At 40.5% G+C, this 15,594-nt stretch overlaps 1 protein-coding gene across 6 annotated transcripts in view; it reads left to right on the forward strand.

Moving 5' to 3' along the window:
• The first annotated feature begins 893 nt into the window (after nt 1-893).
• TACC2 (transforming acidic coiled-coil containing protein 2) overlaps nt 894-15,594 on the forward strand; it is a 157,354-nt gene continuing 142,653 nt past the window's right edge. For 4 of the 6 annotated variants that reach the window (XM_063132749.1, XM_063132750.1, XM_063132752.1 and 1 more), the window contains exons 1-3: nt 906-1,005; nt 4,646-4,725; nt 14,495-14,682. In XM_063132749.1, coding sequence (XP_062988819.1) covers nt 4,693-4,725; nt 14,495-14,682 — 221 coding nt within the window. In that variant the 5' untranslated portion in view covers nt 906-1,005; nt 4,646-4,692. Of the gene's footprint in view, nt 1,006-4,645; nt 4,726-14,494; nt 14,683-15,594 lie in introns of all 6 variants that reach the window. The other 2 variants (XM_063132753.1, XM_063132754.1) reach the window with 1 other exon arrangement.

Below are 15,594 nucleotides of genomic sequence, written 5' to 3' on the forward strand. Positions count from 1 at the left end.
CAGAGGCAAACCATTGGGGGGAAAATAGGTGTGATCGTGCTCACAGTCTGCTTCGTTTCTAGATGCTGAGAGAGAGAGCTCCCGCTTCCTTTTTCTTTTCTTTTTGCTGTGTTGCTTTTCTCTCTGTGTGTCTGCTTTTATTTGCTGCTTGTAGTACCACTCCATGCTCACCCATTATTGAGTGTGTGTGTGTGTGTTCTTGTTCTACCCTATTACCCCATTGAGAAATTTAAAAAGAAATTAAGAAAAAAGTCTGTCTGTCTCAGCGTGTTTGAATTCAAGTTGCTTCAAGGCACCCCACCCCTGTGTGTGTGTTTTACTGTTAGCGATCTACACCAAGCAGGATATGACACTTTGAAAACGTTTTGAAGACTGTATAGGGAGTGTGTCCCGGGCCTCAACAGTTGTCACTACTGTTATAAACTGTTTTAAAGCAGTAGTGTAGATCCTGCCCCAGTCTACTCCCCACCGAAAACTATATAAAAAGAATGCAAAAAACCCTCTTTATTTTTCTATTCCAATACTTTGGGTTCCATCACACATAATTTCGCCCCCTGCAGAGTCCTGCAATAATAAAAAGTGTTTGTGTGTGTGCGTAAGTAAAACTGATACTTGCACAGACTCCATAGGTCATATCTAGCATTTCCCCATATCACATGGAAAGTCAGGAAGATGACAAAATACCCATTCTGTGATGTCTTTCTACCACTCCAAATCCACAGCGATCTTTCTCTCCCTCTTAAGTAACCCTGTGGCTAATTGACTGTTTCTGCGCTGTACCTAGGGTGGAGTCAAAGTTATTTGTTCAACTGGTTATGCTTAATTTAAGGTGGGTCCTGTAAATGAAGGCTCAGTTCACGTGATTCAGAGGACAGGAAGGCAGAGAAAGAAAATAAAGGTAGAAACTTGTGAGGTGCAGTAGCTGAAAAGAGTAAGCTGCTAGAGATGTTTTTCTAAAGTGCTGAAAGGGGCCCAGAGCAACCAGATTTTTCTCTTTCCTGGAATGTAAGTGTGTTAAGAAATTATTATTATTATTATTATTATTATTATTATTATTATTTCAAAGGGTTTTTGTTTCTTGCCACAACACGGTCTCCAATTACTTGAGCACTATTTTCCAAAACACAGCTGTGCGTAAATGATTTTAATGAGATAAAACCTGCGGGTTTTCAAGTCTGCTATCTAGAAAAAAGAAGGGAACTGAAGTAACATTCACTGATCTTTGAAAATTATATTTAAGAGAGTCACATCAATATGAAAATGTCACAAAATGTACATAATTGGGAGACTTACGCCGAAAGGGGTTTGCAGAATCTTGTAAAGCTTCTCCAGAGAGTGTTAATATTTTCAAATTTAATGCTTTGGGATTATGTTTTAATCTGCAGCAATTTCTTAATAAAGAGATTTGCATATTAATGAGAATTCTAGAGAGACAATTTACCCATATTCTTCATGTTTGGGTAGATATATTTTCAATGCCAGCCTACTGAAATGTGAGCTGAGGAGCCCAGGTGGCTTCATATTGCAGCGTGCCTGGGAGGGAGTTAGATAGCTAAGGAAACCGTTGTAGCAAGGTGTAAAATGAACCAAGGTTGTTTCTGGTGCAATTTATAGGGTTTACAGCATTATGTTTCCCCAGAAATGCCCCTCTGATTTCAATGGGATGTGTTCTCTAGACAGTGCATTGAGTAGTGTAGCTTTTATGTCTACTCTACACATACAAAGAAGGAAAGAGGCACAGGATTGCAATATAAGACTTGATGTGCCACTGTTTTTCTATTTTTAAAAGGCAAAGGGACCGGATTCATAGATTTCATGTGCACTTTAACATTATCTCATCTCAATGGAGGGGACCCATCCATTGATGCAAATGATTCAAATGAAGAGGGTGGGATAGAGGTCATGGAAGGCTCTGTACATTTGCTGGATTTCTTTGGCTTTGAACAAATTACTAGTTTGGGAACATCATTGTTCACACTACCTAACCATAGGAATGAATAATGCAAAACTATGAGAAAAGAATGAATAAACGATGGCTTATTAAACCATGTACTCCCCCCTTCTAATGGGCCAATTTTAGTGCTTCTGTTGTGTTTTATTTAAACCACACCTGAATGTGGAAACTGGTTGAATCTCAGTTTCCTAACTAGACTATGAAACTAGAATAATTGATTTCCTGAGCATGTAAACAAAAACAAAAACAAACCGTGATAATGATCCAGAATGACTAATCTGAAACCGGAACATTCCTAACCATGCTCTTATGTCCCATTTTGCTTATCAAAGTCAAGTGTTAATTAAAATGGATTACTATGTGATCTAGGAGAAGGGTGTGGAACATCACTCAGCCTGAGGGCTAAAGCTGTCAGGGGCTGAAAGCAAAAGGGGTGGGGCCAAATTATCCCCAAATGTACCAATATATTTTAGCTGAAAGCTCTTATTGCCTAAGCCTTAGAAAAAGCATTTCAATCCTATAGAGTGGTGTGGGGAGAGAGAGGGAGGTGGGAGGGGGAACCTGCACAAAAACTGCAGGTTTCCCCACCAGGGGCCACTCCAGAGGGCCTAATTTGGCCCCTGGGCCTTAGGTTCCTCACCCCTGATTTATGACAAACTACATACCAGTTGGAGGCCTGGAACCTAGCAATAGAGCCAGGGAGGGGGAGGGAGGGATTCAAGAGAAGGAACCATCTCTAAAGAGAAGCTGGAAATTGTGGATGGGAGGGGACTTAAAGAGAACCTGCATGAGGGAAGTGCACTGGGTGGAAGAAGATTCGGAACCTCCCCTTTTACCATGTGATTTGGACAGACCCATTTTAAACACATGGGGCTACTGTTCTCGCATATAATTGGCCTTTATACTGATCTTGTTTGCACAGTCGTGGTGTGGATGACAAGCCGCAATGATTTGTTAACTACCCCTGCACATGTTGGCCAGATTTCCCTAATTACCTGCACTAGTGCAGCTTGCCATGTGTCATCTGAACCTGGGCAGCATGGTTTGTTTTAGTGGACAGCAACCCTCAAATAATCCATGGGCTGTTGTTATTGGAGCATTGCTGCCCCCACTCACCATGCCACCCTGGTTCAGATGACACAGCAAGCCGCACCACCAAGGGTAATTAGAAAAATCTGGCAAGCACTTGAGACACAGGTCAGGGGGCAGGAATAAGCCACTGTGGCGTATTTCCCTCTATAATCATGCGAACCAGCTCACTGAGTAAAATGAATCAAAGTAGCAGCCCGAAGATTATAATTCTATCCACGCTTACCTAGGAGTAAGCCCCATTGAATATCGTTGAACTTGAGTGAACATGTATAGTATTGCTTTCAAAGCCTCTACATTTAAGCCTAAAGCAAAGGCGGAGAGTTCTTTGTAGTCCCACAGCATTGCAGCGGCATAGTGGATGATGTAAAGTGGACATTAAGAGATTAGCTGTAATCAGTTGAAAAGAAATCAACTTCATACATATGCAGGCATACCATATGGGTAATGAATTTCACAAGGCTATTTTTTTTTATTGGAATCTTTTAGCAAATCAATTAACAAATTAAAAATAAAAATAAATACCAAAAAAAAATATCAGTGGAACAAGAAGTCAGGCCTTGTTTTGGGATAATTCTGCGATTCCTTGGTGGTATCTGTACCATGACACCTTGGAAGGGCATCTGCTCAAAAGCCTACAGCATTGCTGCTGCAAAGCTAAACTGTTAAAGCTAGATGGGGCAGGCTGGAGTGCAGGCTATCCAGCTGGAAAAGCCCCTCCCCTGCCCTGTGTTTCCATGCTTTCTCATCAACAACAAAAGTCAGTCTCTCATTGACCGAAGCAAAGGTAAAAGTCGCCATAAATCTGCACTTTGAAAACACACAGTTTCTGGGGTGGGGGAAATCCCAACGTGGCTATGAGTTGGTGGCTGCATCATTTAAACAACGCAGCGCCACTGCGCAGCCACTATGGCAGTTAATAGAAACCTCCCTTGTGTAAGTTACAGATTGAAGTAATGTTGCTAAAATTAGGAGTAAGGATGATGCAAAAAACTTAGAAATGAAGCCTCATTTTGTGGTCTGAATCTGTCCTTCGAGCTTTGTATGAATTAGGAATATAATAAAAATTCTGTGATTGATGAGTAATTCAGATGCATACATGTAAAGCTACATGTGAGGAGCAGTACTCCTACCAATATTAGGAAAATACAGCATACCAACATTTGTGCTGCTATTTTAGTGCTGGGAAACCCCCTACGTAACAGAGGCATATCATGCAAAGGGTCTGTAACCTGCAGGGAGTGATGGGGAGAAATACTCTTTTGCTATAGTTTACTTTCATTTTCCTGTAACTTTATACATTAGAAGAATGAGCAAATGTGGGTTTATATGTTCAAGAGATTCAGTCCCCCTCAGAAACTTTTTATCCCAGGTCTTTGTACACATTGACCCTGTCTTCACGGGTGGCCATGAGTAAACTTAACTGGAGGGGGAAATGTGGTCTTTGCGTCGGCCATTCTGCTTGCCTGGTTTGCCCCCTCCCCCTCCCCCTCCCCCTCCCCCTCCCCTGGCTTCCAGCAGCCAATCAGAGCTCTTTTCTTCCTCAAAGTTATTTTCCAACAATGTACACACAGATGCTTGATGGTGCTTCATTTCTTTCAGCTGTCTTTCTTCATGTAAACGGGTGGTCGTGAAACCTTCATGTCAAAATGGGCAATGAAAACAGCAGCCCAGAAAATCAGGTGAGTGTGATGATACATTCAAGAAAACTAGCGACAACCTTTTTCAGAAAGTTACTATGTTTTCAAAAGTTCCTGCTTAAGATTTGTAGGATGCATATCAGATGCTGGGTTGACGCTGGTGCTTTTCATGCATTCAGGGTCATGAATGGTGGGGAGGATGGGGAATTGGTCTCTATGGGAAAAGGTTCCTAAAGGATCAGTCTGAGATTCACACCAGCAAGGAACCTGATCCAGGAAGGCCAGCTAGAACCATGGCAATCCATCAGCATGGCAATCCTAATCCATCTGAGAAAAGCATTGACTTTGCCAGTGGATTGAAATATTTCAGGTTGGGCAGAACGAGTGAGGAAGGGATCAAGGACTGGTACAGAAGATTAGACAAAAAGCAACCAAGAACTGGGGGAATATACCGAAATGAATGACAGAGAAGGCCAATGGAACGCCATTCTGAATAGCTGGGAAAATGTAGAAGAAAGCCACTATGGATGCTTTGTTGCACAGAGAGAAACTTAATCCAGACAAGACAGGGGTGCTCCTAGTCTATACAAAGGAAAATTGGGGAATCAAGGTTCAGCTTATTTTGGATGAGGCTGTACTATTCTTGAAGAAAAAAAAATGTTAGAAGTTTGGTGCATTCCTGATTTCACTCCCAAACATGGATGCTCAGGTTTCAGCAGTGACCAGGAGTTCTTTTGCTTAGCTAAGGCTAGTGTGTCTCCTATGCCCATTCCTAAAGGTCTCTGATCTGGCCATGGTGACATACACCTTAGTTATATCTCATCTGGATGATGACAACATGCTATATATGGGGCTGCCTTTGAAGACCATTTGGAAGCTTCACCTGGTTCAGAAGGTTGTAGTTTAGCTGTTGACCAGGGTCAATTATACGGAGCCTGTGACTCCTAGATTACAACAGTTACACTCGCTGTCGGTCCATTTCTGGCCACAGTTCAAAGTGCTGTTTATGACTGCCCTAAAAGGTTTTGAAACAGGTTATCTGAAGGACTACCTTCTCCGGTATGAACCTGTCCAGGTACTGAGATCTCCAAAAGTGGCCCTTCACTCTGTCCCACCAACATTTGATATACATGGGGGGTGGGGGTGGAGTCTAGAAAGAGCCTTCTCAGAATGTGCCACATCAAACCCCAGCAGGCAAAAACCTTTTTATTTAAATAGTGTTTGGCCTATAGAGCTGATTCTTTTTGTTTGCTACCCTGTGTTAAAACCTTTGATTTTGGGATAGTTTTGTATTGTTTATTATGTTTGTTTGATTTTTAAAAATTGAGAATATTGTTGTTAGCTGTTCGTTGATGCTTCTTGTTGTTAGCTGCCTTGGTCATATTTTATGGAACAGCAAGGTGAGGGCACAAATGTCATAAATAAATAAATAAATAAAAAGAAGTCACAGGTAGGTAGTACTAGTAATACAGAATTCTTGGCCCATTACACAAAAGTGGAGCCATTTATGTACCTTTTATCCAGCTCTGGCATTTGAGATTTGGCAGAAGCTCATGGGTTTGCTTGATACTCATTACAAACTTATCTGTCAGCCACTGGAACATTTTACAGCAAATAAGGTCAGCACTCTCCTTAGGTAAGGAAGAAGGAGATGGCAAAGATGTCTGCCTCTTAAGCTATTATTATTATTATTATTATTATTATTATTATTATTATTATTTTATTTATTTATATAGCACCATCAATGTACATGGTTCTATAGCGCTTGTATAGCCTGCTGCTGAACATAAGGATTTCTGATTAACTCTAGGGATGCCAACAAGCCTAAATTTTACTTTCTTTTTTATTTGGCTGTGAAGACAAAGTCAAGAAAGGAAATCCTGCAAAACAATTTTAGTAGTTTAGTACCAATGCACTTTGAACTCTGCAAGCATACTTTCTTTGAGAACTGAAAGACTTTTCTAGGTCTAATTCAATTTCTGTGACATTAGAAGAAATAAGTTATTTCTTATATCATCATAATCATCAAAACAAAAATTTTATTTCATAAATATAAGGTATCAATGATATAACAAAAAAAAATCAACACACACAGTCTGTTTTACATTATTCTTCACAGGATCTGTAGATATTTCAGGATCATTGGTTTTGAACATACACTTGTATATATTTTAAGCTCTATTACAATCACAAAATGATCACTTTTCAGTTATTAGCCTTGCTAGCATCCTTCCAAAAAGAGGACCTCACACTCACTGGATGCTGATCTGTAGACCCTGTATTAATGTATGTAATGAAGTGGAACTATGTTTATATCTAATCAATTCGTTATGTTGTGTTAGCTTTTCAGCAAGAGCCACCTTCCTGATTTTCCGAAACCATCCATTCACAGTGTATTCTATTGTGATTACCCTGTGTTGTGCTATAACTATCCTTGCTGTCGCTAGTAATAGTAAAACTAGGTCTTCTTGCTTTCACATGTCATTGAAAATAGACAAAAGAGCTAATAATGGGTTCCATGAACTGTTGTTGTTATTTGAGGAATATAATTGAAAACAGTTGTTGTTGTTGTTGTTATTGATTTATACCCTGGCTTTCCTTTCAAGGACCTCAGTGTGGTTTACATTTTAAAGATACTGACAATGCTTTGGGATCTAAAACTATCCAGCTTTGTGCTTATTCCCAAGCCCATGTTGATTTTATATTTGTATGTAGGCCATTGCAAAACAACAACGGACAGTTCCATAAGCCTCCCATATTCCCTTTCACAAAGGAAACTGATCCTGTTCAGGCAGCTCTGCATCTTTTGTGGAAGGGGGAGCATGAAACGGTATGACTTCGCCCAAGGTTACAAAAGGTTACAAGGTTGTTGTGAAAATAAATGATTTATCCACACAGCACTTGTCCCAAGTGCACTGAAGCATCAGCTATGCACAGGCCTGGGTCCTTCTTGACTATTGAGGAGAAGCTTAAGTTGTCACTGCTTGTTCTGCACCTGTTTGGAGCATAAACAGTTTGGATCAAAATTCTTAGAAGAAAATATTGCAATACTCTGAAAGTTCATGAACATAAACATTCGGAAGAGAGAACAGCTGCCTCTTGGGCACAATTGTCTCCCTGCAGTTCTGTCATGTAGAGTACTGTATATTATTAATTAAAAAGATTCTTCTACTGGGACGTAGATGCTTTCATGGAAATGGCCTGGTCATTTGGTTTCCTTACTATCACATTGTGCTTCCAGATGAAGCTTTTATCATGCCATCGCCTTGCCTCATCCATGGAATTTTATGTGGGTCCAGATGTCATCTTCAGTTTGTAACAAACAATGGGCGAATTTACCCTGAGTAACAAATTTATCCATTTGAAAAAAAGTCAGGAGAAGCAGTGCAAAACAACAGGAGGGTTATAAATAGGGATGCTGGACAAGAGTTCCCCTTTAATGCAGGATCTTGTTCTGTGTATATGAGTTGTTGTGCATGCACAGTATCAAAGTGCATCTTGAGAGCTGTAGTTTGGAATCGTGTAGTATAGCACGACATCATCTGTCACCATATTCTATGCCATGTTGTTCTTGATTGGTTATTTTGCATGACCTTTCTGAATATTATGTTTGCTTACCGATCATTGGTATGTGGGAGAAGAAGATGGACCCGCAGAGATGTCCTTTGCCGCCACCTCCTCCTTATAGAGCCAGAACTGTGGTGGTGACAAGATGAGGGAAGCAGTCCTGGATGTACTGGATCATTCAAGGGTTAAATCAACCACTCAGTGCATGCACAGACATGACATTATTTAGATGCACACTGCACATGAAATCAATTCTGAACTTAACAGCAAATTCGTAATACACCAATCCGGACATGCTACAAAGGTGAGCATTACGAATGGACGAGTTTCGACCAATGAGCCAACTAATTACAAAATTCACCAGCATCACTATTTATAACCCTCCTGATGTTTTGCGCTGCTTCTCCTGACTTCATAAACAACACTTTGTTCCAGTGCTTTGTAAAACATGTTTTCTTTGCCAAAGTTTGGAGAATATGACTGTTTTCTTACTAGAAAAAAATTACCTAAGGAGGAGAAGACAGAATTGTTGCACAATGGCTAGGGTGACCATATGAAAAGGAGGACAGGGCTCCTGTATCTTTAACAGCTGCATAGAAAAGGGAATTTCAGCAGGTGTCATTTGTATATATGGAGAACCTGGTGAAATTCCCTCTTCATCACCACAGTTAAAGCTGCAGGAGCTATACTAGAGTGACCAGATTTAAAAGAGGGCAGGGCACCTGCAGCTTTAACTGCTGTGATGAGGAGGAGGAAATTTCACCAGGTTCCCCATGTATACAAATGACACTTGCTGAAATTTCCTTTTCAATACAACTCTTAAAGATACAGGAGCCCTGTCCTCCTTTTCATATGGTCACTCTAACAATGGCTCTTAATTGTTAGTGTTAGAAGCCCTCCATCTGGAAGCACCTTGTGTAAAACACATTTACTTTGCCAAAGGTTGGAGGATACAAAAAGACCCTCTGGGATTTATGCTGTATATGAGTAGCATTCTGCTAAACAATACTAAATGCTGGTTACTTTGCAATCCATAGTTAATTAAGAGCAAAACCAGACATCCAGATTTCTGCCCCACGTACATAGAAAGTGTACGTGTGTGTATTCATTTACATACATAGGTGTGTGCAAGTGTGGAGAGCAAAATCACAGCCACAATGCCTTAGCTCTCTGTGCTCCATTGCTTTAAGCAATTTTCTTTCAGTCTAGTTTTGATTCAGGAAACAACCAGAACTGGAACAATATTGCTTAAAGCAACTAAGCATCAAGAGGGGTGGGAGGTGTAGCTTTACTGCCCTTCCTTTTTTCATGTAAAGAATAGAGTCCTGATCCTCCCTCACCCCCATTTATTTGGCAGACAATGTCACTAAAATATATATGTCTTCCCCATCATGTCTAATTTGGCTCTAAGACTGCATGTGAATTAGGTCCCATTGAACTCAGAGGGCCTTATTTCTGAATAAACACATTTTAGATTTCATTGCACAGGCTTTAGCATTGCTTAGGGTGACCATATGAAAATGAGGACAGAGCTCCTGTATCTTTAACAGTTGTATTGAAAAGGAAATTTCAGCAGGTGTCATTTGTATATATGGGGAACCTGGTGAAATTTCCTCTTCATCATAACAGTTAAAGCTGCAGGTGCCCTGCCCTCTTTTAAATCTGGTCACTCTAGTATATTTCCTGCAGCTTTAATTGTTGTGATGAAGAGGGAATTTCTCCAAGCGGCAGTTACTGCAGCCGAAACTCTCCCCACGGCCTGAGTTCGATCCCAGCGAAAGCTGGTTCTCAGGCAGCCAGTTCAGGTCGACTCAGCCTTCCATCCTTCTGAGGTCAGTAAAATGAGTACCCAGCTAGCTGGGGGAAAGGTAACTGTGACTGGGGAAGGCAATGGCAAACACCCCGCTACAAAGTCTGCCAAGAAAATGTCAGCGAAAGTAGGCGTCCCTCTAGGAGTCAGCAATGACTCAAGTGCTGGCACAAGAGGTTCCTTTCCTTTCCTTTCTCCATATATACAAATGATACCTGCTGAAATTCCCTTTTCTATGCAACTGTTAAAGATACAGGAGCCCTGTCCTCCTTTTCATATGGTCACCCTAGCATTGCTCAGTGTGGGCAATGGTATAGAATCTTCAGCAAAAATCAGGTTCAAAAGGCAGATTAACATTGGAATCTTATTCATGTCTACTCAGAACTAAGCCTCATTGCATTCAATAGGACTTACCCTCGGGTAAGTGTGTATGGCATTGCAGCCCCAAATATGTAAACTGATCAGCCATAATGCAAATCACATTCACCACTACAGGTGCCATTTCAGGTTTAGTTTTGCACCAGCTAGTGCAAACAGTGATAATTAAATCCTTTTTTTTTTCCTTTTTCTTTTTTAATTTTCCAGTTGATTACGTACACAATTGCTTTCACTTAGCCTGCGAAATTGCACATGTGCTGACTATTTGGCCGAAAAGCTGTGTGGCCTGCTCTGGGCAGCCCTTAACAGCTAGCATGTGTTCATCCACCCTAGTCGGCTACTTTGGCCGTCATTTCTGAAATCTGATTCCTGACGCCATGGGGACGACCTTTGGTCCACTTCCCAGCATTCACCTGCAGTCAGAAAGGGCCCTCCTAAGCTCCTTATGGAGGAAGCGGCTGCGTTGCAACGAGTGCAGTCCTGATGAGTCTAACAGACTCAGATTTAAGCCTGTGCCAGACTGCTTTCTCTGTGTGTGTGTGTGTGCACGGCGCACGCACCAGAAAAGTGCATTGGGAGATGCAGTGACAATAAAAGGTAAGAAGAGCCCCTTTATTGTCTGCATTGGCTATGATTTATTCCAGCACTCCATCTCCCTGTAAACACAGAGCTATTAGGAATGGAAACTTCACGTAACTCTTCGAAGCTGACTCTGAGCCAGGACTCAAAACTAAGGCATGTTGCAACAACTGCCTTAAAAGGCTGTGTGTATTGATGATGAAAGTGCCACAGGAAGAAGATGGGTCAGTAGGGTGGGAAAGGAACCAGATTCCCTTGAGGCAATCAGGAATGTTTGCTAATATTCCCACCCACACTTCAGGCTTTTTAAGTACAATTCTTGAGTTCAAAACCTGATTATTCGTGTATGTGTAATGCTTAATGAAGTGCTTGATTATTAACTGGGAAGCTTCAGACTGCTTGGAATGTTTGCTAACCAATACTGTGGCAGTGCCTTAACACTGTTGCTAGGGCTTTACAAACTAGAATGAGAAACTTCACCTGGAAGAACTGCATGGATAAAAATCTTATGTCATATGAAGTACGCTCAATTTTAATAGCATTTGCTAAATTTTATTATTGTGCTTCTCACGCCATTTGGCTCCAGGATCCTTTTTATATGCAGTAGATAATTGATCAGCATAACTCATTTCATCTATCTCTTAGATCAGATAAGAATCAAACGATACTTTGAATATTTTAATTTGTTCGTGTTTACTTGATTCTTGCCTGCTAAAACTAAAGACCCTCTCACTTGAACCAAAAGGAGAAAACTGCACATCATGACAATGTGCTACTTTATTTGAGGCCATAAGATAATAGTATTACTGCATTCTCAGTAACATAAATGCTTATTTAGAAAATCTTCTCTTGCTATGTTGTCAACTTGATGTTTTAAGGAAACTGGTACTGAGATTCTATGTTGATTATTGCCAGTTAAAAAAGATTAATAGGCTTCATTGTTTCTGTGCCATTGGTTTTGTTCATAAAGACCAAGTGTTGTGGTTTTTAAAGCTTCTACATTGATAGTTTTGTAAATTTATTGCATTGGATTAGCCCTGAATGAAGACATGAGAGGGTCATACGTGTAAAAGCTGCTGATGTTTACAGATGATAAGGGCAGGGCACTTATGCTCCCTGCATTGATTCAGGCATATGAACGGTTCCTGTGAAGAGTGCTACTCTTTTTACTCTTCTACTGGAAAAGAGAAATGAACTCTTCACAGGAACAGTGGGCATGTCTAGACGATGCCTTATCCTGGGGATCACCCCAGAATCATCCCTGTGCATCCACATGATGCACAGGGGATCCCTCTCTTTCCCCAGGATAAGCGTGTGGGCTGCCGTCCCAGTTTCATCCCAGCTCCTCGTAAGTAAACGTGAGGAGCCAGGAACAGGGCACGGAGCACGGAGGTGGGAGTGGGATCTTTTTTTAAAAAAACCCAACAGCCCTACTGTACCACTGGAGTGCTTGTGCATCATTTTCAATAATAATAATAATAATAATAATAATAATAATAATAATAATTTTAAAATGGCGGGCACGACATCTTTTTCCTCCCGGGTTACTCACCTTGTGTGGACTGAGGGGAGGATCTCACGATCACCATATCGTAAGATCCTCCCCCTCCCCTACCTAGGTCTAGACATGCCCAGTGAATGCATTTCTTACTTCTTCCTGAATTGTGCTGGGTGGAGGAGCTTCAAGAAGTTTAACAATGTGAATTTGCTAAATACAAAGTCCGCCTGTAATTCTGATCCACCTCTTGCCTTGGGTGAAATGCATAAGTTCCTGAGACAGCATAGAACAGAAGTGCAGAGATATATGGCAGTCCTTAAGTTAGCAAAAGTCAAAATTAATTTTAGGTGATGCACTAGGTAAAAAAAAAAAAAAAACTGAGGCCAAACAATAAGTTTTGCAATTTAATCTCAAATAAATTGACGACTGGGCCTTTAAGGCTGCAATCCTAGATACACTTCCTTGACAGTAAAATCCACTGAACTTAATGTGACCTACTTTTGAGTTGACATCTCTAGGGTTGCACTCTTGTCACAAATCTTGCCTTTCATCCAGAAACTGCATGCCCCCCTCCCTCTCTAAATTGAAAAAGAAAAAACCTGCTTCCAACAGGCAAATCAGTAAGAGGTTTTATTAACTTAATTCAGGGAATTTTACAGGAGATGACAACGTCTTCCACCCTCCCATGTTTCCCTACCACTGCTTCTGTCTTCTTTCTCTCCACAAAGATTCTGTCAAGGAGGAAAAGGTGAACAGTGTCGTTGTTCACCTTAACTGGTAGTGCTAGGAGCCCTCTATCTGGAAACACCCAAGGTGAAAACAGCAAGTGGAGCTCCGATTGCATGCATTGTTCTCAGTCGCTCACATGACCTCTCTTTGGAAACGAGCCCTGAGCTTTCCTCTCTTCGGATACTGTATACTATCATTATTTTAACTCAATCATGAAAAGGAAAGAATATGCATTTGCAACAATTTCTAGAGCGGTAGCTGTGTTAGCCTGTTGCAGCAAAAATAACAGAGTCTTGTGGGACCTTAAGACATTTAGAATGAATTAGTCTTTAAAGTGCTACAAGACTCTTGCTATATGCATATGATTGTGCTTACCATTTGTCGAACCCAAGGCATGCCTCTCTTCACTTTATGTTTGAGTATATGTAAAAATTGATTGTGTGTGTGTTTGGCTATTTGGCTATTTATTTATTTAAAAAAAAGTTCTGTTCTGAATCAATTAACTTTTTCCTTCTGTCCCTTTCAGGAATAGTGATACATTTGCTGACCAAGGGGAAACATTTACCAGGCAGGAAAAGGAGATAAAGATACCCTCTAGGGGCCAGATAAGGGTATCATACCTACAGTAGCTTAAGAACAGTTGTTTCTCCCCCCCCCCCCCCGCTATGATTTGTTTTGCCTTATTTGTAACTCAGTTGTTTCCCTCTTGTCACAACAACATTAGGAAATGTTGGGGAGATGTAAAAAAAATAATGTAGGGGGAAGTGCTGAGAGTTCAATTAAGTCTCCACTTTTTACTTGGTGGTAAAACTAGGGTGACTTTATGAAAAGGAGGACAGGGGCTCTGGTATCTTTAACAATTGTATAGAAAAGGGAATTTCAGCAGGTGCCATTTGTATGCATACAGTACCTGGTGAAATTCCTCTTCATCACAACAGTTAAAGCTGCAGGAGACCTGCCCTCTTTTGTATCTGATCAAGAGGATAGGGCTCTTGCAGTTTTAACTATTGTGATAAAGAGGGAATGTCACCAGGTGTTGTATACATGCACCAGGTGCATGTATACAAATGACACCTGCTAAAATTCCCTTTTCTATACAACTGTTAAATATACAGGAGCCCAGTCCTCCTTTTCATATGGTCACCTAAGTAAAGCTAAGTATTCATTCTAAAACAGGGGTGAGCAACCAAAATAGAATCTAAAATATGTATTTGCGTTTTAACTGAACATCTATCCTTTTCCCACTCCAGGATGTTCCTCCAGTTCCAGAACCAGTCCAGCTGCCCAGTATTGAGAAAGAAGTAAAAAAGAAAAAGCAGAGGAAAAAGAATAGGAATAGATCTGTGGAACAAGATGAGTTGGACACTTCACCTTTAGATTCTGCTGTTCCGTTACCACTGCCAGATAATGGCTCCTCCTTAACTGCAGGAGATACAAGGTAGGCTCAGGGTACTTTTTATTTTGTTAATAAAAGAATGCGTCTAATGAAGTAGGCTGTTGCAAACTGAAAGTCACTTAATACCCACTAATCACCCTCTTACTTTCACACTGTAGTAAAAAGGCAGGTATTTATTCCTTTTGTTTAAGATTTTTTTTATCTACTTTTCATTATAAAATAATCCCAAAGTAAGCCACAAGCAATAAAATGCAGGAAAAAGAATACAGCTTTGACCAAATAATAATAATAATAATAATAATAATAATAATAATAATAATAATAATAATATGAGCTGGACAGGACAGTTAAATACCAATTTACATGATAAAGCAAAATAAAAAATAGAAAAAAGAGGAAAAATCAATTAAAAGCTTGGGGAAACAGGTCTTTAGCTGGCACTGAACGCTTGTAAGATCTAGTGATGGCCATAGATGATGGGGGAGGGAGTTTGGGGTGCCTGTATTGAAAAGGGCCTCTCTCGGGTTGCTACGTATTGAACTCCAGGAAAATGCAGCAGCATCAAGAGGGTGTCCCCACTCGATCTTAATATCTGGGCAGGTACATTCCATTTCAACACATACCTGTGGTTAAGCGAGAAGTCTAATCCACTTTAGCGACTGTGAGTATAATATCAGGAGGTGGTTCTTTTGGATCAACACAGACTGCAAAAATTTGTATGGGGCCACAATACTTTTCTAATAGTTGATTAGTAATCAATTACTTTTCGAGCTGCCCATCTGGCAGTTGGCTAAGCATGTATATTCTGTAACGTGCAACTTGCTGCATTCATGCAACTATCTCAGTGGTTGGCTTATTATCCTTTCTGTGAAACAAAGTATTTTTTCAGGTAGGGGCCCTAACGAAGAAAGTGAAAGGCCAGAAACGAATAATTTCTAGTAATGTTTTAGAGCC

Source organism: Elgaria multicarinata, chromosome 8, assembly GCF_023053635.1.
Source record: "Elgaria multicarinata webbii isolate HBS135686 ecotype San Diego chromosome 8, rElgMul1.1.pri, whole genome shotgun sequence".
In the NCBI taxonomy this organism is placed as follows: Eukaryota; Metazoa; Chordata; class Lepidosauria; order Squamata; family Anguidae; genus Elgaria; species Elgaria multicarinata.